Genomic DNA, 24,995 nt, shown 5'->3' on the forward strand with positions numbered 1-24,995 from the left:
CAAATAGGTAGTCTTCGCTTTTACGATAACGTCACCTTCATTAGAAATTTGAAGATGATCCGAGAAGAACTGCAGCCGGTAGAGCGTTCACAAGGAAATCTCTACGGCGGCGACGGCGGCGGCGGCGGCGCGACGATGCCAAATCCATAGTATCCCCACGAACTTCGTTCGGGGGATACAATAAATAAAGAACCTGTTTAAATTATAGACATTATTTTGAAAATTTATATCAGTAAATTGAAATCAATATTAGCTACGAATATCCAGCTACACGATGACCAGAAAACAGTGAGATACATACCAATTTTCCTGGTGACGATTTGTTTTCCCCACTTGTCCCAGACAACGTTCCAGATGCAATTGCTCCAAGAAAAGCATCCATTTTGTTCCTAGTTTCCAAGGCAACAACTTGCTGATTATTATACTCAATCTGACGCTGTATCACTAGACGCCATATGAGGAAATACTTCCGTTGTGTTGCGTGTCTATGGTGTTGAACTGCCAGCAACATCTTCCTGCACGACAGACAAGGTGCAGAAGAATTGATGTGTTGTCATCTTGGTTACTACGTGCTGAAATGACTTTTCTTATACTATTAACATTACAACACATGATCGATATATCTAATACATATTTGTAAATGTATGTCTGTTCGCAATGCAAATCAATATGGAGCACTCTAGAAATGTCCAAGGACGTTCAGTAGGGGTAAATTTTGATGATGAATGTCATGGGCACATTGGATTTGACCTCCGAGGTCATCTAAGCCAAAAAAAAAACACGAAAAAAAAACCAAAAAAAACGGGACCCTGCAGCAGCATTAAATAAACGGGCACCTGCAGCAACAGGATTCAAGTTAAAACAGTCCAAACAGAATTCAGCTTGCACTGACTTGCTTTACGGTTACTAAAGATACAATAGATAAATAAATAAATAAATAGATAGATAGATAAGTAGATAGATAGATAGATAGATAGATAGATAAATAGATAGATAAATAGATAAATAGATAGATAGATAGAACGATCGCTTGATCAATAGATAGATAGACAGATAGATAGATAGATAGATAGATAGATAGATAGATAGATAGATGGACAGATAGATAGATGGATAGATAGATGGATAGATAGGTGGATGGATAGATAGATGATGCACTTCTACTTCGCTACCAATACATGTCCATGTTGCGATTTAGTAATTTTTTATTTAATTAATTATTTTTTATTTAATATTTTTTTATTTTTTTATTTCTGATAATTGATTATTTGTTTTCATAATCGATTTTTGAATTTGAGACTAATCGATCGATTTTCGATTATAATCAATCATCGGGACATCACTAGCTATATATATATACTGACATGTGTATGAAATATGTGCAGATTAGGTGTTATTACCTATGTTCAGCCCTCGCCTGTGCCTCGAGCAGAATAGCTTCCTGCTTGAGATGAATGCTACGTATGTAAGCCCTCCATGAATTCCATGCCCTCAGCACGCACTTCCACTCTGCCAGTGCTCGCACCTGCCCCATCTGTGCACGCTTCTGCAGTAGCAAGCTATACCAGGCTGCGAACACTCTACGTTTGGACTGAAATAATGGAATACCAATCAATCATCAATCAATCAATTATTTGTTATTATCAGGAATTTATGGATATTGTCAATAGCTAATTCCAATTTAAAGGGGTTCACATCAGTTCCTGCTTAGGCAATGAATTTTCATGATGCAACTGCAGTAATGCACAAAAATACCTGTAGATTTCGTTTGACTTCAATAACAGCTAGTCTCTCGATGATTTGAGATTCATTTTTCAGCTTGAGAGCAGAGGCTGGTTCGGGAACAGATACATCATGCCGTACATCAGCAACTGCACATCTGCCAGCACCAACGGTAGCATCAATGCTTTTCCTTACGCGTTCCTCTCGTTTCTTCTGTCTGGGCCAAATAATAGGTAAAGACAGTAAAATAATTGATGTAATCAATTGAAGTTAATACTTCATTCAGTAATACGTTCAATATTAATATGTTATACTAATCAATTAATAGTTGCTGCATTAATTAATCTATAGCTTCAAAAGATAAGGGAACGTTTACATTACATGATGCCATGACAGTAATTCACCTAAGTTTTTTAAGGTTATCTTCTGCTTCTCTCCTCATTTGCATCTCCCTTCGTAATGTTGCCATTTCTTTCTGAAGTTCCATCTCCTCTTGTTTTTCTTTTTGTCTCCGCTCATGCTCCTCCTTCTTCAACAATTCCTTGGCCTCCAAAACAGCTGCTTTTCTAGCAAGCTTCTCCTTCTGCTTTTGCCATTTCTCTTTTTCCATGTGCTGACGGTTTTCCCTCACCTTTGCAAAGAAATATTATCAGCAGACCAAGTTACACAAGAATAAACCTATGTGGTAATGTATGTTTGGTGTTTTCATATTGTGTGTGAATAGGTTGAAAGCTTGTTATATAATAGAAAGTATTCAGATAATACACATGCCGGGGAAATGCACATATATAGCTTGTTTAATAAGACATAGGACTTACAATTAACAAAATATTTTTATATATTCATAAAACCACTGGTGTAATAAAAAAATATAAATACAAAAAATACAAAGAAATACCCATAGAGTTTATTACCTGCTTATGTCTCATTTCCATTGTGGTTTTAGGATCAGTGACATTCTTTGTTTCATATTGTCTAAACCACGTGGATTGCTTCTCTATGGCGATTGGGGTTGAACGCATAGAGTTCAAAATAGAAGCAACAGCAACAGAATCATCTCTCTCCTGAATCTCATGGTATAGATCTAAAATAGAAATTTTCAAAGAATAACATCAATCCCTCAGACGTTTTACCTGTTTTTGTTTAAATAAGTATTTCTACGACCTCTGTGTGCAAGTATACAATTATGTAACTATCAATAATTTTCAAACCTTTGCTATCAGTACTTATATCTTTGTCTTGATGAGGACACTGCCACTGTGGGAATGGTACAGAATGGTCTCCAGTGTCATCTGTTATCTCATCATACAGTTTTTCTCTGAGCCAGGTGTTCACAATTACTTGCGCTATGGCAAAAAGTGTTTGCCATGCATATTATGGTTATAATAGCACTAATACTTATGTGTGTATGCGTGAGTGCCTGTGTGCATGCATACACGCAGAATCTTATATTAATTATGAAAATACAATTAACCAACTTCATCATAACACAGAAAACTCTAGTGTCCATACTGTAGTTAGTATATATGTAATTAGTATACCTTCTGCATGGCTAGCATCTTCTAACTTCTCATTAATATCACCGCTTGCACTAAACATGTCTTCCCTGCCATTCGAATATTTATGTACGTCTTTTATCCACCGCTGTATATCTACGCTGGACTCTCGGCTACTCTAAAAACAGGTAACAGGCATTCGCAGTTAGCAGTGTTATTAACGAACAAATTACACATTCATCCAGCCTCGGACTCCCAAACACATAACTCATGAAGCCTTATTTGTCCAGATGACCACATGCAAGTAAGGTTTCACACGTTATTCATGCAGTTGATCCAGCCAATATTAACTGGAGAACCACAATCTGGAATTTTGGTGCTCCCAGGCACTCTTAATCTGGCACTTACAAGTGCTTCAAGTACATGTATACATGTAATTTCTGTCTGTGTAATGCATATATAAAAACCATTTATTCCTGTGCGCACAAGCAACATATGCACCTGAATACATCAATATGTGCTGTGAGCTGGCCTTAAAACAACATACAAAAAATCTGTCAATCAGCAGTGGGTGGGAATATTGGACCAAACTGAGAGCAGATAAATTATAGACTCTGTGTGTCTCTATAAAAGCCCCAGCATCTGATATTCGCCCATTCCTCGTGTGACAATACGGTACACACATGATTTGCCTGATGACCAGAGATATAGTATTATCCTTTTATTAATATGATTGTAAATATTAAATCTTATTAATATTATTAACAAATATGATTAGTTATTGTTAAAATTGAGCGCTCAATTTTGTTACTGTAAATATAGTATCAGTAATAAATTATCGCAATTTGTGGTTATTTACTCTTGATAATATATGCTGTGCATGAAAACGTCCAGATTTCAGTACATCTTATATATGCTTTGATACAACAGAAAACAAAACTGTTGTAACCATAACAGTATTTTTAACTTAAATTAAAATTCTATACAAAAAGACATTAAAAAAATGTGAAAATGTTGCAAAATAATACGGACGCGAAGCCGTTCTGGAAGTCATAACTTAATTATATATAAATAGTATCATAAGGATGAACATGGTAACCAGTGATACCCCGAGTCCTTGTACTGATACTGATATATATGTATTATATAATATATAATATATATTATATATAAATATATATATTATATATATGATATGAATGTATTATGTTAAATAACAAAAACATATATTATCATGTATTATGATGTTTTTATTAGCCTAAGAATTTGTTTTATTGTAGTTTGTAGCATATTTGCCTGTATGATCTGCGATTATCCGTGCAATAAACTTTATTTGAATTTGAATTTGAATTTTTATTGATTTCTTCCCTGTACTTGTAGTGTTTATTTGCGGAATTGAAACTATTTCTACTACAGTTTGCATTGTTGACGTGTAGATTAGATAACCTATGACGCGTTTTGTCTTCGATATAGTCGCTTGGAATCTGAAAAATAATCCATACGATGTTACTGTCGTAACTTACGTATTTAAACCAGTTTGTTCGCTGTCGCGCAGACTTCTGGCACAGTGACACAACACAACAAACTGAACAATCTCACTGTTCCATGTTTATTTGGAAATTATCACTTTCGTTAAAACACATTATTTACACTTACGGATACATGTGACGCTTTTGTAGCCTTACGATTTTTCCTTTCCTCTGTGTTATTCATTTTAGTGCAAAAATGTAATAAAATGTTACGAAAATATAAACTTTTACACTACTGCATCGCCATGTTGTTTATATATAGACCAAGGGATTTGATTCGTCGATACGTTAGAGCAGTGTTCATTGGTCATTCTTTTTCCTTTTCGTCCAACCGCTACTGCCGTATCGCCACCTATGGTCGCGCCAAATTCCATTGAATGGTACCGAATGTCATGTAAGGTTGATCAAAGATTCGTCTCTTATTCATGTTAATAACATTATTTCTGTGTAACTCGGACTAAATATGTTTATGTCATCACGTCCGTGAATAGTTGCTTGACATTCTGGTGATTTTTCTTAAAGGTTTATAAAGTTTTTCTTTAGATATTACAGGAAACATGAACACTACTACACCGAGACAAGTTTTTGGAAATGCACAGTCTGTTCAGAACCTCGGTCGTGCCCCACCTTTTGCTGGACAGCAGCGAACTACTGGTAAGTTATTAGTTTGTAATTTTTACGCAATCGGTTACGAAGAGTTGTAACTGTACTTTGTAAATGATAGTTATATAAATAATAACTTATTACTCTGCCAAATATAAATAATAGCAACGGCCGGTAGCATTATTTCTTAGCGCCATAAATCGAGATCGCGGGCTGCATTGTCAGAAGGGCAATATTGTCACGTTCGTATTAAAACACATAAACTGAAAGAACTAATATTACAAAATAGTCAAGTCTCTGGAAAAACCGTTTGTTCTGTAGTATTTGTATTACTATATCATTAAAATACAATTACAAGTATTAAAACAAAGCAGTCTCATCGCTACAAAATGGTTGGGTCAGGAGAAAGATGGAAGTGGCTTGCTGTTTCTACACTACATCTCTCGATCCTCTTCAACCACTGCAGGTCTAAGTTAAATTAATTACCCCCTGTCCTAGTGCCAGCTGTCACCTACAGTGCCCAGGCAGACTTCCACTACACTCTTTCTAGTAATCTATGTGTGTTAATTGCTATTATAACAGAATGTACTACCAATATACCATGCGCTTCGTTTTAGAACAAATGTGTTATTACACAATTATTGTCCCATTAATTGCTGATACAGTACATGTATAGTTCAAATATCCCATAACAAGTACCTATATTTACTCTAAACCTATACCTACCCTTTACACTAAACATTGCTTTTTGGAATTTTTTAACGTAGGTACGCAGACCCACACACTGGTCACATGGTTGACTGACCCCCACACTACCCCCGTACCCTGTACTGTAGTTTTGTTTTTGTATAGATGATCATAGATGCATGCAAAGGTCTAATTAGACTGTCATAACCCTGCATTGTTCAGCCAGAAATTGTCCCATGTTTTCCCATGCCTCCTAATGTAACCTCTCACCATAGGTGCAGTCAGCTGGTGGTAGTGAACTTAGAGGGGTGTAAATCTGAAAAGAATGAACATACATGAGGTGTTAAGCACTCATTCAGTAGACTAAGACGGCTTAGCAATTGTCACCATTAGCTGCATCATGACATCTCATCAGTGTTGCTGGTTCCACATGATGTCACACATGTGCACCTATTGTCAACTGCTTGGAAATTAACCTGGTTTGTCTACACATTATGATAATGACAGGAGCCCAATGAAACAGGATTTTAAGAACAAAAGTTGCTTCCCAATGTGGTGATCAGGTGACATGTCCAGACAAAAATGGGTACTATGACAAGAATGAGCTAGATACTTAGTATTTAGTAACTACCATAAGGATATGTGACTGCCTAACTGTAGAACTCCAGAAAGACTAATATTGCATCGAATACAAACGTCATTTGATATTTTGTTTGCTTATAGGGCCTGGCCAAGCTTCAGGTAGACCTTGCCCTACCTTTGTGCCTCTGTCACCTGACGAACATGTGATCATCTGTAGAAGACACAATCCAGTCGGAGGCAGCGAGCCGGGAGATTTAAATGATCTGGGTAAGGAATACAGTCAAACCTCAGTTATCCGAACAAGATTTCAAGGTCTCGTGAGTATTTAACGGTAATACGATCAGATCAGTTATTCGAGCAAAATACTCCCCACCCGTCTCGTTCGGATAATCGAGGTTTCACTGTAGTAGGAATTAAGAGAGTGGAAACATTCATTTGGTGTTCAAACTGTTCATTAATATTACACAATAGTGACACAAAGAGCAGTTGAGCATTTTTAATTCATAGGATGAACATAGAACTTGTATAGAGTGTGCAGCTGTAAAACGTGTTGCAGAGCAAGAAGTACTCGGCCTGTTCAATACTCCACCAAAGACTCCTAAAGAATCTACGGCTTCAAGAAAACGCTTGCAGCTTTCGCCCAGTTCCTCGACAGATGGTGACTATAGGTTTGAGCCACCCAGGACTAGTAGTCCATTCCCGCTGCTGAACAGGGTTAGTGCTTTTATACTGGAGTATACTTTTATACTTTTAGTGTTTTATAATGTTTGATACTATTGGTAACTAATCGTAGTAGAATCTTAGGATGACCCTTTGAGTCTGCATATCAGCATTGCAAGATATATATAGTTATATATATATATATATATATATAGTTACACTGCCTTCTGTGTTTACTAGTTGCAGTCATTCTTCTCATTGTTGTTCTGTGTAAGGCAGCCATTTAATTTAGTCCTGTTGTGCTGTACAGTCATACCTCATTAACCCAATGATCGGTGCACTTGCAGAGCTTTTCCGAACCGAAGAAGCTGAGACTACACAGGCCGCAGCATCACATCCCGCTGCTAACACAACTGCAGGGCCTCAGTCACTCACAGCTAGTCGATACCATCGAGCAGCTTCTGGAGCACCATCCAGATCTCGAGAAGGTTAGCAGTAGTGATGGGAATCGATTGGAATTTCATCATCGATCATCGGTTTCACCCAACCGATCGATGATCGAAGATAATCGGTTGAATGTTATTGATCGCGGCTACCAGATATTGAAATATATCATATATCATATAATACAGTATTTTTATGGTACAATATTCTAAAAGCTATGTAACAGTATTATACTTGTTTGTGTTTGGTGTAGGTTAGATTTGAGCTGTAAAATAAATAAAAAAAAAAAAAAAATAAAGAGTCATTTCATCAATGTTTGCACATTGTTAAAAAAAAATTGTTTTGATTATCGATTATTTATTTTCATAATTGAGCGCTTAAGTGGTTGCTGCAAACGACTGAGTTTCGATTATAATCGATCATCGGCACATCACTAGTTAGCAGTCCATCCAAGATTAGCTGCCACCCGCGAAACACGCGGGAAATCCTGTACGATCTAAATGTATGCTTGTGTGTATCTGGAGAAGGCTATGAATCGGCCAGTAAGCATTGCTAGTTGCAACTTTTCCGCAGTGTATTTGTTTTAAATTGGTGTTATTTTTTAGCAGAGTAATGAGTAACGTGTTGTCTCCTTTGACAGGAGTTGAGCGACATTCTTCCAAACCCAGATCTACATCCACTAGAGGAGCAGCTTTCTCAGCTTAAGCATAATGTTTATCGGTCCTTTCCATCTGTGAGGTTTGGCTCATCACGCAGGGATTCTTACTGTTACAAGAGGGTTTCCACTCACCTTGTTGCATTCAAGGTTTGTTGTCCCATGTTATTATGCACCAAACATGAAGCGATAGATTTCCTCTGCATTTTAATGTTATAGTTGTAGTTATTTATAATTTTCGTTTCAACGTTAATAGTATAAAACTCTTAGAATCGCTTACTTCCGACTTTCTGTCTAAATCTATCTAGCTATTTTTTATATCCTCTAACTTTAAATTTCTTGTGATTATTTTTCGTTATTTTCCTACAATTTGCAGCTACACCTATCTAGTTACATTGGTGTGCAGTCTAATATATGTGCTTAATTGTAGTTAATAATTGTGATTGAAAACCTGGTAGCTTGCCTTACAAGTGCTAATATAATCCAAGATATCTTGTCATTAAATGCATTTCATTTGCTTACAGAAAACATGCTTGGAACAGGGTCGGGTGCTTCTGAAGGCTGAAAGCTGGCTTGCAGCACTAGAGTACGTGTTCATGGCGTGGACCTACACTGGGCAGCTACCACAGTGGGAGGATCATGCGCATAATAAATGCAAGCTGTCCTGTTACAGGGGCCTAGCTGTGCAGTGCATGTACGTCCTAAAAAATGCTGTTCTGGAAAAGGAACAATACAGAGACATCAGGGAGCAGTAAGTGTCGCCATGAATAATAACCCTGCTATAGATAAGCTTTTGAGTGTAGTCATTAGGGTTTCCAAACTTCCAGTGTAATGGTGGAAATGGTCATGCTGTGCACCAGTGTAGTATAGTGGAGGCATAGAATTAGTGGCGCACATGCAGTCGATATGCACATTGACAGTAGATAATTTTGCTTGACTTCTTGTTATTATAATTAATGAAATTTAATATAAATTTATTTTTAAAATTTTATTAAATTTAAATTTACTAAAATATTACTGCTTGATTACAGGATTGTCTGGTCGAATGAGATGTGCGGCGAGATTGAGCCGTGCATCAGAAAGATAAATGCCATCCTTGATACCCTACCCTGAGTGGCAGGAGTACCCATAGTCAATTCTAGCAGCTCAACGTAAGTCACCTGTAAAACCTAGGATACCCGTAAATGAACTGCTTAAAAACGTGATGTTACATGAAGTTTTGCAATTAAAATTGTAGACAAGGGAAGCTCTGCGGACAACCTCTATTTGCTGTGTTGATAGAATGTCCACAGACCTGTGTTAATTGAGTTTAATTTGAAGGATTTATATTCTTGTTAGTTAATTTGATTGTACGTATGTGCAACAAGTGAGGGTTTTGTAATTTTTGCAGATAATGTAATGTAGGTTATTGTAGATTTAAATTACAAACTAGTTTTTAATTGTTGATAATTGAATTGTTAGTCTTAAATGGTCAATGGCCTTTTCTGTTTTTGTACTATGCTCATTTCTTACTAGATGATGGAAGTATATCTTAACAGAATTAAAGCAACCATAATTTTAATATTTAAATATTTTTGTAAAAATCCGTGTGTGATACGTTTGTTGCGTGTAAAGTGGTAGCACGTATTAATTAACAAATTGCAATTAGCCATGTGTTGAATTAGCATCATGGTTAATTAGACAATTCCAGTTATTGTACTTCTCGACCGTGAATAGTCATTATTGTTAAATGCATTTTACTTCTACTGAAAATCACTGCTCAATTTGCTGTTAAAATTACACCTCAGTTATTAACAATATTCTCTACCTGATCTCACCATAGTACGTTCCAAATATTATTTGCAGGGTACTTAAAAGCAAAAGATATTCGGTATTTTTAGACTTGATAACTATTAGTAAAGCTTACAATTTTTTAACCTTGAATGATGCATTTCCATGGGAGTTTTAAAATGTGTGCGAGCTGACAACGTATGTGTATAAACTCTGTATGAGTAGTTTGTTAATATAAATTAGAATTTTACTATAACATTAATAATATTTGCAGTAACTTGACCCTTGCGGGACAAACAATGAAATAAGCAATGTACATTTACCAAAGGTATTGTTGCTGTACCTTATCAGCAAGTGTCTTGTTTAGAAACCGTTGTGTGTTTAAAGTTAGCTAGTGTATTTTATCGGTGATAACGGTTAACGTTTGTGCCAAAAGTTGTACATTTATAGTTCAAAATTGTAAATAAAGTTTTGTGTTCTATAAACCATGTTCAGTGTCTAATTATGGCAATTCATGGAAAATTTCCACAGCAAACAATGAAAAATACTTTGATTCATGGATTGAAATTATATTTCGTTTTACAATTACTAACATTTGTGCGAAAAGCTGTACAATAAATTCTACGATTTGAATGTTTTTTTTGCTCATAAAAATCACCAAACCGTTTCAGAAAATGACAGGCAGACTTATAAAAAACTTTTAACATTTTTAAAATGTCACTTTCCGCAGATTGTAAAAAAATACTTTAGACTCCCAGATAATTACTCAAACAGTTTACACATGTACAGGACAAAGACAAAACATTGGAATCCAGATGGAAGGTAAACGGTGTGCCATCAAATCCCACAAAAATAGCAAAACTGCTACAAGAATAACACAGCAGAAGAATCCTTGCTACCAGATCTCAACCATGGCTCCCCCTACCACCCGTTTCCTGGCATTGCACGTCTACTTGATGTCACACAGGCAATGGAGCTGTGGGAATCTCGACATGGCTTCCCCTACCACTCCCCGTTCCTCGGCATCGCGAGTCTACTTGATGTCGCAGAGCAGTGCGACGCCGCGCAGCGTCCAGTGGTCGGGATTCTGCACCGTCTTCAGCCACACGGGCGTGATGAACGTGAGGTCGGTGCGCTGCGGCTTCTTGTAGACGGGACACTGGTACAGCTTCGGGTCCTTGGGCGCGATCGAGTTGATGGCGTACACGTGGATGACGGGCAGGCTCGTGAAGAGCACCTTCGCCGTCGCCTCGGTCAGCCGACAGTTACGCCGGTCCCAGCCGGCCCCGTCCAGAAACAGGCCGTGGATGTAGACGCCCTCCTGTGGAGGAAATTGTAAGTATAATGGCTGCGGCTACGATTAGTTGCCAGTGACGGATCGTACGAAGGGTGAGCGAGGAGCATGGGAAATAGACGCATGGTGTTTTAATCTCTGCGGGCAATGGTAAGTAATGCGGAATGAAATCCCCCAAATGCAGCTGAAAAGTTACCACAATCTGTCAAATGAACTCAGTAGAAAGTAACAGAAACTTGCAGTAGATTATTGACAGTAGGATATCAAACTATCCCAAAAAGTAATTTCATCGAAATTGCATTTAACACACAATATTTTAACAAGTCAGGCACGTGAGTGTTGCCACCCTGTAACGATGAATCTATCACACACTGGTAATAGTGAGCATACCTGAGGCGGTGATGTAATGTCCTCTTTGTTCTGCTTCAGGACGTCGTTGTGAAGTGTGACCGAGTCCAATGCCCAACCCTTATGTGCACGTGTGACCTCCTGCCTCATCGCAGTCAGGAAGCCTGCAGGTAAGAGTGTATTACAGTCAGCCGCAAGTTCTACAACTATCCTTCGAGCAACAGTTACATCTTCGGTGGACATTCGATCGTGTGATTAACGTGCTAAATGTCGGCAATACCTTGTGGGTTGAAGAAGCCTGTCATCCAGAACACGTTGGGTCGCCCGTCGTAGATCCACGACGAGAACTGCGCGTTCTTTTCGACGAGTTCGGTGAACCAGAATCCTAGCGTCGAAGACTGCCAGGATATCTTCCTCCACAGTCCCGGCACTCTCGCGTCGAACATGTTGTCCAGAGCGTCGCGCAAGTTCTACACGCAAGATGCCATGGTATACGTGAGTAAACGACATGTTTTGAGCATTTTTGTTTTTCGGGTAAAATTCTACACAATACAGCCATAAAATCACCTACGGCAGTGTACGGGGTAGTCAGGTGGAATGTTTACAAACATGCAAGTTATAAACATCCAGGCTTATGAACAAGGATCGATGATATATTTTTTACCATTTACGGACGCAACCCACAAACAAGGTCAAGCTCTAATCAATTGGTATGCAAACAATCGACTTATAAACTCAAATTTTGAAACCAGTAGTATGTGTAACACATGGACTTCACTCACAGTGAATATCATATCAGGAGTAGATCAATAATAAATGTGTACAACGAGCATTGCATATAGCATTACCACCAAAAATCTCAGAACAGATTCTTTCACCATCGTAGTAAGTTGCTTAGGCATGATACGAAATGCTCTATTGATCATGAGGCTACACGTCATTGCAGCTGCCAGGGTCTATGTCTCCCTGGGTACTGCCGGAACGTACCCTGGTACTATGTAATATGCCGGACCGTACCTCACCTACTCCACTAACGAGTCTAGGGAGTCGCCTACGCCTACTCCCTAACCCTAACCATATCAGATAGTTACCTCAGGTACATATATGTCACCTACGCCTACGCCTACTCCCTAACCCTAACCATATCAGATAGTTACCAGGGTACGTTCCGGCAGTACCCAGGGAGACATAGACCCTATCAGCATCATTGCAGACACCAGTGTTACACATCTCTGCCACCCCACGCAGTGAAGGTTCCCCCCTCGCCAGATTTCACTCTGAATGCAGGAATGCATATCACTCTTCGGCAATAAATGGCGACGATGCAGCGGTAGGTGGCACTCACCTCGCTCATGATGATGGTGCCCTCGATGGCGAGTTTGAGGTCGGTGAGGGTGTTTCTCACGGTCGTGATGACTCGCTGCATGCGGTCGATCTCCTGACGCAGGAAGATGTTCATCGAGTTGTAGGCGCCCATCTTCTGCAGCTTGGCTTTCACCTGCGTGCGACGGGAAACGATGAACCGCGCATCGCTAACGCTACTACACGGCTTTATTACGCTGGGCCTGCGTTTTCTTCTTGAACCACTAGAATTGCAACCGACTTTGAACACAAGAAAGCTTCTGGTAGCTCAAAGGAATTTTAAATTTTTAGTCTACACTAATGGTGGAAAAACATCTGTCTTTAAGAACTAATACGCGCATCTTTTTGGAAATTACCATATGCAATCTGGGAATGTACAAGAAGGTTGGTAGGAAAACGCGTAGTATTATAAATGTAGTGAAAGAATTCAAAGAAACAATAATAATTGCACAGTATATTATCCAATTTGTTATCAACTGGTTAAAAATTGAGCAAGAATTGTTCAATGTTTGCACATGTATGCAAACAGTCACATATAGAATCTTAGCCATGGATAGCATTTTGATGCTGCCGCTTTTAAATATTTCTAATGACATCGCAGTAGAGCATCAGAGGAGTATATTAACACAAACCTCGTGGGGAATATAGTCAGGTGGTAGTTTTTCTAACATGTCATTGGCCATCTTGTAGACGACACTCTCACGAGTCTCTCCGCTGCCACCCCCACTGTCCTTCGGCTGAATGTTCATGATAGTGTCTAAGACTTCTGATGCTGTATTGCTCTGGTACCTACACACACACACACACAAGCATCTATATCTATCTATCTGTGTATCCATCCACCTATCGACGCATCCATCCATCCACTCATCTATCCAACCAACCACCTATCCCTCCATCCATCCACCCATCCATCCATCTACATGCACGCACGCACGCATGCATCCATCCATCCACCCATCCATCTACACGCACGCACGCATGCAGATACACACACATATAGCACACAGTACGTACGTGATGTCTGCGTTCGAATGCAGCCCAAAGGCTTGCGGGGAGTCTACTAGAGGCAGCTCCTCTATTGCCTGCATGTGCTGCTCCATTGACTTTACCCTTGGGATCTTATAACCCGTATAGAAGGTGAACGCATCTTGGAACATGTGATCACCAAACCACACCTACAACAAACGTAACCATCCACCATCATAAACAAGGAAACCAACTTCATCTGGTTAGGATAAAATAAAAATAAATGCTAAAACTCATTTGCTTCTTAAACAATAAGGTTTCGCGTACTGTACATCTTTACCTTCGACACATATGATGAATTGATTATGCAATGGAATACAATATCACGAATAAATAGAAAATACGGCCATGCAAAGGAATACAATTTTTCAGGTTTAACAATTACGAGTAAATGCCATACCCTCGCAAAGGTGTTGAGCAGTGTCTTGTCGTAATCGTCGGTCACGCGGCCACCATACTGCACCTCCCCCAGCATGTAGCGCACTGTCGGCCATGACACGCCCTTTTTAGGGTCGAGGTCATCAAGGTGATTCTGCACAAACTGCACACTGGAGATCCAGTCGGAGCTGTTGAACTCGTACGGTATGTTCCAGCCAAGAGGCCCAAACTTACGCCGCTCCTGTTCGGAAACATTAGATGCATCAGTCAGGATGATGTTAAATTGATTATGTCACGAATGAGTCGTCAATCTGCGTAAGTGTAGACAAATTGAGTCTCACCTATTAGTGGACTTTTTAATGATTACTCCGGCATAACGATCACCGCAAATTTGTGCTGTTATAGGCTATAACACAGCAGATGAACAGAAAATTTGCGCCTGCAATTCTGATTAAATTTAACACATGTATATAATGTATAGCATCACTATCGACCCACGTAGCCTAATTGTGAATGTAGCTTAAAGAAGAGCGATACTGCACTAAAGCCAGATAGTACACCGCCCGGGCATAGCCAGGACAGCACACCGAGCTCCGGCATAGAGTCACGGTAAGTATTACCTGTACGACAGTGTGCAGGAACGACACAGCGTAAAGCAAGGGTTTCCACTGCGCTAGATTGCTAACGTCCAGCTGATCCTGACTAATGCCGCTATACGTTCTCTTCAGGCCAGCTTTGATACCCTGCGGTGGCTCGTTGGTGAACTTGATGGATGCCTAAAACGTGCAAACGTGAATGTGATTAAGAGACATAAAACATAGGAGAACAGTTTACCATATAGAAAGGCTATCCTTTACATGTAGTTATCAACATGTTGTACTGTCATGGGCTCATGTACATTGTATTACGTAATTAGTTGTTGTGTGATAACAAACAGCAAGAAAACAGCCGACCAATTACATTGACTGTGGCTCAAATGCAATTAAAATCAATAGTACTTCGATAGCCTTCTGTGTCTGTTACACAAAATGATTCGTTACACTCATAACCTACGTTTAACTCGGCTGTGTACTCTCTGAAATGTAATCAAGTAAGCTTACCAGTAGCCTAGTATTTAGCCTGATAGCAGCTTCTTTACACTCATAACCTACGTTTAACTCGGCTTCGTACTCATTGAAATGCAATCAAGTAGGCTTACCAGTAACCAAGCATTAAACCTGATAGCAGAACTAACCTGCAACAAGCTGATAGGGAACTGTGGGCTAACATCAGTGGTGATCCAAACTCTGAATGACTCAGAGGGAGACTCGGCAGAAATTACTGTCTCCAGCAGCTCGTCCATGAAATCCAGACCAAGATGACAGTTTTGCAGCAGAACCCAACCACCCTGTGAATGAAGCAACCAAATTGTTATGGTAGTGGCACTTACAGTGCGGCTAATGTAACAAGGATGCTGGGTGCACCTAGTATTGCTTCTGTCAATGTGTCGGGTGTTCACATCATGATAACACCCACTAGGAAAACATTGGTAGCTGCATTCTTTAATTGAAGTAAGATAGAACAACTTCACAATCAACAAACCGACTGTGCAATGTGCTGATATGATCGCTTATCGTTCACAATTTTAAAAACTGAGAGCAAAGAGTTACTAATTTCCTAATAGGCGTATACAAAGTACTTACAGCTTGCATAGATTGGCTGAGTAATCGCCTAGCATGGACCTCTTGTCCCTGACCCATGGAAATGGCTCGGCAGTCTAGGGGAAAAACACACATTTCACATATATACAAACAAAATGTGATGGCAAAACAGAGGTATAGAGATTACGAATGACTGTACATGTGCAACTCACACGAATGATGCAGCTAACATACCACGTTAAAAACCAAGAGGTTGTAGTATTTTAGGGCTTCCGATATATACAACATGCAACCACTATCAAGAGACAGGAATACCGTTAAATAAACGCACCAACATGGAGTTTCTTCGCAAGGCCTTCTATCTGGCTAGTTGGGTCAGAGCCCATGGATAAGAAGCAGATTAGTGGCACATGAGGATCACTCTCAGCCCATGTCATCTCCAGATTCAAGATGACTGAATCTGCGTATTTGGCACCGAGTGAGTCTCCGATGTACTTGCGTGCCTGTGCCATAGTTCTATCGGGGCACCACGATCTGCAAACAAACACACGTGCCCACAGTTGAGTTATAATAACACCAATATAACATGCAAGAGGCAGCTTGACATCTCGCGTTTAGACATAATGAGAGGGCCTCACAATGCATAATAGCAAAGACATTATGAAACATTTCACAGACACAAAGAAGAAGCATCTTAAATTGCTACATAAATCGCACGAGAAAACTGATCGAGACGAGGACAGCCCTCGGTTTTCGAAATAATTCTCGCAAGTCTGCTTTAGGAAAACCCCCCGATTACGACGTCCAGCCATCATTTACACATCACGTTTGAGACACCGTGTCTCGAGGCAGCATCAGATGGCACTGCGGCACTGTACCTGACGAGCAGCAGTTTTCTGAAGGTGTCCAGCGAGCTGTGATAGCCGTCTGGCATCTGTTCCTCCTCCGGCGCATCTTTATCGAACCAGATCTTCCAGCCTTTCTCGTTGCGCGGAATCTGACGCCGGCGAGCATGAATTCATACAGGTTTAGTAATGATTCAAATGTAGCCTACGTGCACACGCACTCCTCGTTTCCTCTGAGTTTTGAGGAGGACAAAGCTCGAGTACACACATCTTGTTAAATTATTTCTACAGGATGTAACGTGTGGACACGGTTAAATAGAAGGCAAGAACAGTACTGGAGATATACCCACTACAATACCCGTAGCGGTTGCAGCAAAATCACGCAATAGGTACGTAGTCGTCTATCATCGATTCATGAACCTACGTATATTAAATATTTATAGTCAATATACAGAGATAGTACAGGACGTTAGCAAGGAAGTGTTCACGTTTAGTTCAGTGGTTCTGTCTCAATATAGGCTTTGTAACTAAAAATGGCTGTTATGGTAACGTTACTGCCTCGCATGCACTGACCGTGTGTTCTATATATATGATCTCCTGTACACTATCATACCTGGTTGAGGATTTCACTGAACTGTGGTAGTTTGCTTAGTTCAGCGAGATTGAGCCAAGTTATGTCAGTGATCCATTTGCATGGTTTGGCTTGAACAGAATTTAGATCCAATGCAGCACCACCTGTTGGAAGAATATATATGAGACTTGCATCACATCAGGTATGACATGATTGATAACAGGATATTATGTTTTACTATCATCACAGATTACAGTTCATCTGTGTAGCTACACCGTACCTTTGATGAACATTTGGAATTCTTCATGCTTAACCTTTGACCCATCAAGGTCAATCTTCAGCGCAAGCAGAAGGGTGAAGAGGAACTTGTGGTTCTCATACAAGCCTCTGCAGGTGTACTTAAACACCTCATATGTAAGGAACTTGATAATGTTATCAATTCGCTTAGCTGGTATGGGCGACTTCGCAGATCTGTGTGTGAAATCACAGCGCCTTGTTACAGGTGTAGGGAATTTCAGGTATATCATAGCATAACACACTGTCAAATCACCCTTTATAGTACCCCACTATTATAACACTATTTACTACACTATTACTATGATTAGTACATAACTGACCAACTTATAATGAAATTCAAAATGCAATTTCCAAATGGCAAGTAGTAGATGCTCACTTTGACATTGACATATCAAATACTCCCAGAAATTGCTTGAGTGATGTCTGGTACATGATATTGACCATGCTCATCTCACAGATAAGGAAGTAGAGAATACTACCTCTAGTCGCAACTACAAGTAAAAATAACTGCATTAAATTGGCACATACATTAGAACTGAGCATGATTCATACAATAGATGTAAGATGACTAGCAACGCTCCATTAAAAGCAATAAAAGAACAAGCACTGAAGCCATTCTTGCCTGGTCGGAATTCTTCACGAGCATTGTTGATCTTTAACTCCGTGTCGGCTGCCACGATCAGCTTCTCACTGACTTCTGCTGCTGTCTCCTTGGTGATAGCCAACACCTGAATTAGCGACTCATCGTCCACCAGTGAACCCTGAAAGTAGAAGTAACATATGAAACAGATGAATGGAAGTATAGCAGGTGCTCATTAACAATTGTGTACCGGAAAACAGCAGTAAAAGCAGGAATTCATCTTGTGTACTTGACAATGACTTAGATGGGAATATACCGGGGCACCATTGTCTACTACTCATTGACGAGGCACAGACCTTTGTGCTAGTCAGTTTGTAGAGGAGATTGTCTTCCAGCTCCTTCATCTTGCGTTTATTGGCTGTCACATCTTCCATCAGCTTTGTACGTTCTGCTTCCAGTTCCTACGCAATAAACGACAATTATTCGTGTTAGTGGGTTGGCCAAATTGTCGGTCACTATATTGTCCCGCTCCAGTGCGAGCATGACCTCCAGCGTAAAGCAGCAGAGTGACTGATCTTGGACGCACGTGCTATGGTTGCATCAAACATTAAAACTCGAGACTAACATTACCATCCATTACATTAAAAACACAGTGTCGAAAGCAAAGGTTTTAGCAGCTGTATCGTTTGATAGCATTCAGCCGGCAACAAACATACCTGTTTCTCACTGAGAATGACTCTACCCAACAGCTGTTCCTCCAAACCTTTCATCGTAACCGTGAAGTCTATGATCGATGTCTTTGCGCTAATCTAGAAGTAAACGTGGCCACATGCATGTAACTTGTGGGCTACTTACAGTTGTGACCATTATAGTTTTGGAGTAGCCAGCTGTCTGGCAAGATATAGTATTGACTATTGATCAATTTTCCATGAACAAGTGATTAACTACGTTGAATAATTTAAAATCATTCACTGTGACATGTTACTTATAACAGGGTTCATACACCTAAAGCAAAATATTTTTTCCAGGATATTTCTAGGACTTAGAAGGTCATATTTCAAGCACCACAAGATTTAAGTAAAATACAATCTTTGTAATGCGTATAATTTCAAATCAATAATTAGCAAAAAATACTCTTGCCTCAAGCCAGGCTTATTGCAGTAAAGAGGGCTATATCTTCAGTATATTCAATTTTTTTTATCATTGGCAAAATGTGGACAGAATAGAAATCAGCTAAAATTCCTGGACCTTCCAGGACCAAACATAATAATAGCCTATTTTTCAAAACTATCCAGGATCCTAAGGGTTTTCCAGGACATTTCAGACCTGAAAAAGGTCATTTTTAAATTTCACATCTTTTTACGTTTGCCAGGTGACCCATACAAACCCTGTATTACGTATTTCTAAAGTATCGATCTGATGCATTGCTTTAATAGCTGTCACTGCATAAAACATTTACATTGAAGTGAATTTTCAGGAACTACTGATGAATTTAATCTGTTAAATCGGTATATAGTACCTCGGGTGTGTACAATGGGTTGGGTAGCTTGGTTGTGACGTAGAGAACAAAGCCACTCATGACATCAACCTCTTTGTCACCAACTTTAACCTGCACAACAATATTCAAATTTCACAAGTCATAATTAACATAGTTAAAACTAAGACTGACTATCTATATCATTAACATGGTTAGTTTGTCTTTGATTCGATAAAAATGTAATGAACTAGAGAACTAGATCTCGGATAGATGGCAAGTAGAAATTAATAAACCTACTTTGTAGGTGGAACCAGACTTGATAAAGTTCTTCTCTAGCACGTTGTCTAGTGCAGGGTCAAGTTCCTCCTCGACATTCTCAATCATAAGCGATTTGCCAAGAGACAGTGAATCCTCCAGGTGCGTTCTGAACCACTTGTGATTAAGAGAGGTCACCTGTATAGAAGATGTGAGTCTATAACTGTGTACACAGAATTACTGACGTGAAGCTATATGTACAGCTGCTATCACAGACAGCAAAGGAAAAAAAAACGTGCTCAAAGTAAAACACTGAACAAGAGGAATGTGAGTAATGATCCATTGACAGCAATCGGTGAGTCATACTGCGATTTGAAATAAATCAACCTGTGTCTGCATTAACAAAGATGCGATTGCATACCTGAAGCTGTGACTCTCTGTTCATGATCCAGTGTTTGCCCTGGCCTTGAGGATCAATGAGAAGTGGATATCTGGATGCTTTCGTAACAATGATGCCATTCTGGATGGAAAGGTCGTCGCTGGGCAACCCTTGCAGGTTCCATTCACCCACCTAGTGCCAAAAATCCAGCCGTTCCACTGAGCCAATTCGAACCATAACTTATTATTGGTTATTAACAACAAATTAAATATATTTAGTAAATACAAGGACGTTATTATTGCTAAACAGCGTGCTCCTACCGTTGGCGTATCGACTAGCATGTTGGTGATATTGATGTCACTACTGAACGGAATTTGTCTGTCTGTTAATTCTTTCTTCCAGTTTTCCAGTAGTAAGACACGGAACTCCTGGTTGAATGGACCCGAGTAGGACAAGAATCCTGTACACAGGAGAACGTCACCGACAAGCCTGTAATGAACGCATTACACATCAATAAAGGAATTCACACGTACATAACATGATAGGTTACGTGAGAAAAGTCTGACCTCGACACAATTCCATGGCAAATAACACATACAGACAAGATTATGTTGATAAGTCAAGTGGCCAAGGCATTTTAACAAGATATAATGCTATATAGAAACATCCATATACCTCATAAACATTCTTCTAGTGTTGTGCAAACTCTTAAATGTAAACATAAAACACTTAAATGTGTGCACACCTGAAGACGTAAAACAATTAGATGGCTTGTGATGGGGGGGATTGGATAGATTATATAGTTAACCTTACCGGTCAATTTGTGCCTTGAACTCCTTACTCTGCTCTGTCCAGCGGACCTTCTCTCCACCAAGGCCGCCAATCAGAGCCGAAGCTGCAGTCATCTTCCTTCGGCATGTCTCGGCATCATCAAGAAGGCTCTAAACGAGATGAATATGACGTTCAGTCACCTAACAACGCTAGCAGCTTGGAACATTTAAATCAGTCACATCAAACTTAAAAAGACTTTAAAAAGAGTATTTAATATAGACATTAACCGAATTTTGAATTGATTATACATCAAAATGTTAGTCATCTAAATATAGCTACTTTATAAACCAGGGTCCCATTGTCAGAAATGACTTTCACAGTAAAGTGTAGTGCCAAAATTATGACATTTTACACTTACGATACACATAACTATTTACGTTTCTTACAACAGGCCCCAGATTAGCTGCATGGTATAATGAAACAACTAATGCACTCTGTAATACAGCAAACAGTCTATAAAATTTTAGAGTTGAACCCTGTCATTCTGCAGGGTAGCTGGATGTGGAAGCAGCATGTGTTACCTGTTTTTCAGTCATCGCAGCATCATACATAGCCTGCACAGTATCCAATTCATTCTGTTTTTCATCCAGCTGGGCCTGCGCTTTAGCAAGCTCATCGTTTGCTACTCCTAGTTTCACCTCTTGAATTGCCAAGTTTGCCTGTTAATGATTACAGATTCGATACATAGGGATGTATATGACATTCCGTGATTGATTGAGTGCAACAGCATGATGGTTTAATTATTGCTTATGCAACTATGTGAGAACATACCTTTAGTGGTAACACTTCTTTGTTAATTGTGTAGAAGAAGGCCATAGCTCTGGACCAGGACAGCAGGCCAGCGACATCGCCACAGACTTTCTTGGCCGACTCAAAAGTGTAATCTTCCATGGTCAAAATTGGTGTCATCAGTTCAACTGTCTCCTCGTTGATAGAGTCCTTCGGGAAGTTCTGAAGACCTTGCATGAATCCTGAACTGCTCATCAGCTAGGGATTAAATATACCGGTCATTAGTAGCCATAACGTGGGACTATTCGTTGCTGACCGTTCGTTATTCTCATTGCACACATCAACGTCGTTATAACACCCAGCCCCACCCCACACACCATATGATCAATATTTATCGGCAATAATAAAAAGATTAATAACTAAATCGCAATAGCTCTTTGAAGGGCAAGACGAGGTACCTTTAATGACTCCCCCCAGGATGGCTTTACGCAGGGTCTGTCAGGGTCAGGTTGTACAGAGTCGAGCCGGCGTTGGAAGAGCATGAGGCACGCGTCCATGATGCGCATGATCAGATGCGGCGGTTTACCCAGCTTACGCACGGTGGAGATATGAGCAGCTTTGATCGTCTGTAATAATTACACGAACGTACTATATTACTACACGATGAGAGGCGAAGTAAACTGAGAAACATATATTTCCACATAAGGCTCGTGCAGAGAGGGTTGACATGTATTTGATATAATCCGTATCAACCATTGAATTGTGGATTCAATTTATCACTGTATCTTATCGACACTGACCTGGAGAGCAGACTCTGCCTCTGCAAGAGCAGGCCTGGCCTTCTCCAGCTTGCCCTCTGCAACAATCTTCTCGGTTTCAATCTGATCGACGATTATCTGAGCTTTATCCTTCACCTTTTGCACAGATGCCTTCACCTTTTCAGCTGCTTGCGCACTCACTGTCACTTCAGCCAACACCTATAATCGATATGTATCCCCCATTCATGTTTCCTCGTTCCCAAGGTTCACGTTTGTAAGTACAATAAATTACTAGTCATGAATCAGAGCCATGTACAAATTACAACACACGTGCTCCACAAATTACAACTAGGGGTTGTACTCTATAATTGGGTACAAATTAAGTGAAGAAAATTAAAATTTGACTGTTAGAATGCCAATTATATACCCTCCTGAAGCCCAGTCGTTGTATACAGACCAGTAAATACGTACTGACCAGTTAATCTAAGGACCAGCGAGTACAACCTGTATAGCCTCTACATGTTTATCTGAAATCCAGATAATTCCCACTTGGCAATATCAGATGAAGGTCTATTACGAATATAACTATATTCATCGTGAGCACAAGGATATGGTTACAATTTAACATTCAATGCATGTAATCATCGGCGTGAATTTGTGATTCGGCGCCGACTCCCGTACTTTGTCAGCTTTTTTAGATGCTACGGCAAGTTCCTTCTCCTTTACGGCCAGCTCCTTGGAGAGCTGCTGTACAGAGTCAGTTGCCTCAAGCAACTTGTTGAGACCTGTAGTCATCCGTTCCGCAAGCTCACCTGTGCGAGGATGATTTCAATTAGCCAACGATTTGGCATTAATTTGCCCCCAAAGCTCAATGATTTACAAGATGTATATAATAGGTTCATCAAAAAATAAATTATTTAGTTTCTTCGACGTAGGAATATTACAGCACTAAGCAAAAGATATATAAATCTGCATGCGTCTAAGTGCACGTGTGCATGCTTGTATATATATAGATATATAAATATATGTGTGCGTGTGTGTACGTGCGTGCGTAAATGTTTTTGTGCGTGTGCGCAGTGCGCACGCGTGTGTATGTGTGTGTCTATGTGTGCATGCGTGTGTGCGTGCACATATACAGCAGCGGTTTTACTCCGCAATGGTTATTATTAGGAAGGAAATATCCCTTTATCAAATGAGGATATTATACAGGATATATATACTACATAAAAATATAAACGTGCCTATTTCCTTGTACTTCTCCCCGTAAATGTTTTTGTAACCGCTAATAAATGACAGGTATGACTTCGGTGTGACATGCGTTTGTCGTCGGTATCTGAAATACAATGTAAATCATGCGGAAAACGAAAACAGCTAGCATAGTAAAGACAACACATGCATATATCATTTTGCACAAAACCAGGACCACCAATGCAACACTAAAATAAATACAACAAAGCTATACCAATACTATTACACCTATCAATAAATCAATCACCCTATCAATATATATGATAAACTACTTGTTAAGTTGTAAAAAAGAAAATTGTGCTAGAAATTTCCCATCTATATCCGTTCGATATCCATGTCTATATACGTTCCAAAAAACACCTGAAAACCACACGTCTATATACGTTATATATCTATATCTATACGTCCACAAAACGCCCAACTACAATACTGTCATTAAACTATGACTATCCGATGGTATTTGAATGACGAGTAGATCGATTACCGATCGAAGTAATCGATACAGGTCATCGACACGCCATCGTGGCAGGAGCCCATTGTCTCCACCAACTGCATCTTGACTTCAGGCGTGCACACAATGTTGAAGTTGGACAGAAAATGGTTGGACACGGCTATCAGAGCGTCCTTCGGCCAGCGACTGAACCAATCCATCGTGCAGCCAGAGATGAGCCCGGGGAATTTGAGGGCGCGATTGCGGAACTTTTCGCCCACCTGTAAAGAAAACCAGTATCTAGAGCGTGTCGTCATAATTAGGCATCACGTTGAAATCGCAGAGACCCCTGTGCTGCACTAGAGAAGTGGTTCCGTGTCTCAGGTTTTCTCATGC

The 24,995-nt window shown here is 39.8% G+C and overlaps 3 protein-coding genes across 7 annotated transcripts in view; 1 reads left to right on the forward strand and 2 right to left on the reverse strand.

Annotated features, from left to right (window-relative positions):
• LOC106808404 (coiled-coil domain-containing protein KIAA1407 homolog) overlaps nucleotides 1-6,103 on the reverse strand; it is a 12,372-nt gene extending 6,269 nt beyond the window's left edge. For 2 of the 5 annotated variants that reach the window (XM_014811114.1, XM_014811117.1), the window contains exons 1-7: nucleotides 4,875-5,000; nucleotides 3,264-3,396; nucleotides 2,934-3,068; nucleotides 2,637-2,806; nucleotides 2,127-2,353; nucleotides 1,756-1,939; nucleotides 1,401-1,591 (exon numbers count right to left, since the gene is read on the reverse strand). In XM_014811114.1, the coding sequence (XP_014666600.1) occupies nucleotides 1,401-1,591; nucleotides 1,756-1,939; nucleotides 2,127-2,353; nucleotides 2,637-2,806; nucleotides 2,934-3,068; nucleotides 3,264-3,396; nucleotides 4,875-4,931 (1,097 nt within the window). In that variant the 5' untranslated portion in view covers nucleotides 4,932-5,000. Of the gene's footprint in view, nucleotides 1-301; nucleotides 516-1,400; nucleotides 1,592-1,755; nucleotides 1,940-2,126; nucleotides 2,354-2,636; nucleotides 2,807-2,933; nucleotides 3,069-3,263; nucleotides 3,397-4,874; nucleotides 5,001-6,076 lie in introns of those variants that run through there. The other 3 variants (XM_014811115.1, XM_014811118.1, XM_014811119.1) reach the window with 3 other exon arrangements.
• LOC106808405 lies at nucleotides 5,088-10,633 on the forward strand. Its single transcript, XM_014811120.1, has 8 exons — nucleotides 5,088-5,141; nucleotides 5,291-5,401; nucleotides 6,761-6,886; nucleotides 7,176-7,333; nucleotides 7,627-7,767; nucleotides 8,364-8,528; nucleotides 8,903-9,129; nucleotides 9,410-10,633. Exons 1-8 carry the CDS (start codon nucleotides 5,102-5,104, stop codon nucleotides 9,489-9,491), a joined length of 1,050 nt encoding a protein of 349 aa, XP_014666606.1. The 5' UTR covers nucleotides 5,088-5,101; the 3' UTR covers nucleotides 9,492-10,633.
• Nucleotides 10,634-10,696: 63 nt separating this feature from the next.
• The window catches only part of LOC106808396 (dynein heavy chain 8, axonemal-like), a 58,572-nt gene continuing 44,273 nt past the window's right edge, over nucleotides 10,697-24,995 (reverse strand). Inside the window, exons 73-102 of the mRNA XM_014811106.1 lie at nucleotides 24,654-24,880; nucleotides 24,163-24,254; nucleotides 23,603-23,733; nucleotides 22,964-23,140; nucleotides 22,622-22,789; nucleotides 22,206-22,421; nucleotides 21,956-22,093; nucleotides 21,417-21,544; nucleotides 20,924-21,092; nucleotides 20,659-20,795; nucleotides 20,267-20,441; nucleotides 20,012-20,101; nucleotides 19,209-19,301; nucleotides 18,849-18,953; nucleotides 18,535-18,673; nucleotides 18,289-18,403; nucleotides 17,896-18,086; nucleotides 17,658-17,779; nucleotides 17,078-17,196; nucleotides 16,531-16,733; nucleotides 16,242-16,315; nucleotides 15,794-15,946; nucleotides 15,180-15,335; nucleotides 14,582-14,800; nucleotides 14,170-14,330; nucleotides 13,785-13,941; nucleotides 13,136-13,288; nucleotides 12,071-12,260; nucleotides 11,833-11,954; nucleotides 10,697-11,469 (exon numbers count right to left, since the gene is read on the reverse strand). Coding sequence (XP_014666592.1) covers nucleotides 11,182-11,469; nucleotides 11,833-11,954; nucleotides 12,071-12,260; nucleotides 13,136-13,288; nucleotides 13,785-13,941; nucleotides 14,170-14,330; nucleotides 14,582-14,800; nucleotides 15,180-15,335; nucleotides 15,794-15,946; nucleotides 16,242-16,315; nucleotides 16,531-16,733; nucleotides 17,078-17,196; nucleotides 17,658-17,779; nucleotides 17,896-18,086; nucleotides 18,289-18,403; nucleotides 18,535-18,673; nucleotides 18,849-18,953; nucleotides 19,209-19,301; nucleotides 20,012-20,101; nucleotides 20,267-20,441; nucleotides 20,659-20,795; nucleotides 20,924-21,092; nucleotides 21,417-21,544; nucleotides 21,956-22,093; nucleotides 22,206-22,421; nucleotides 22,622-22,789; nucleotides 22,964-23,140; nucleotides 23,603-23,733; nucleotides 24,163-24,254; nucleotides 24,654-24,880 — 4,608 coding nt within the window. The 3' untranslated portion in view covers nucleotides 10,697-11,181. The remainder of the gene's footprint in view (nucleotides 11,470-11,832; nucleotides 11,955-12,070; nucleotides 12,261-13,135; nucleotides 13,289-13,784; nucleotides 13,942-14,169; nucleotides 14,331-14,581; nucleotides 14,801-15,179; nucleotides 15,336-15,793; nucleotides 15,947-16,241; nucleotides 16,316-16,530; nucleotides 16,734-17,077; nucleotides 17,197-17,657; nucleotides 17,780-17,895; nucleotides 18,087-18,288; nucleotides 18,404-18,534; nucleotides 18,674-18,848; nucleotides 18,954-19,208; nucleotides 19,302-20,011; nucleotides 20,102-20,266; nucleotides 20,442-20,658; nucleotides 20,796-20,923; nucleotides 21,093-21,416; nucleotides 21,545-21,955; nucleotides 22,094-22,205; nucleotides 22,422-22,621; nucleotides 22,790-22,963; nucleotides 23,141-23,602; nucleotides 23,734-24,162; nucleotides 24,255-24,653; nucleotides 24,881-24,995) is intronic.

Source organism: Priapulus caudatus, unplaced genomic scaffold, assembly GCF_000485595.1.
Source record: "Priapulus caudatus unplaced genomic scaffold, Priapulus_caudatus-5.0.1 Scaffold273, whole genome shotgun sequence".
Classification (NCBI taxonomy): Eukaryota; Metazoa; Priapulida; class Priapulimorpha; order Priapulimorphida; family Priapulidae; genus Priapulus; species Priapulus caudatus.

What these genes read in the sequence shown, in the direction of transcription:
- LOC106808405 (XM_014811120.1), top strand. Translation starts at nt 5,102, where the DNA reads ATGGTCGCGCCAAATTCCATTGAATGGTACCGAATGTCAT. An exon ending in TGGACAGCAGCGAACTACTG is followed by an intron (nt 5,402 to 6,760) that starts GTAAGTTATTAG and finishes GTTTGCTTATAG; the next exon opens with GGCCTGGCCAAGCTTCAGGT. An exon ending in TACAGAGACATCAGGGAGCA is followed by an intron (nt 9,130 to 9,409) that starts GTAAGTGTCGCC and finishes GCTTGATTACAG; the next exon opens with GATTGTCTGGTCGAATGAGA.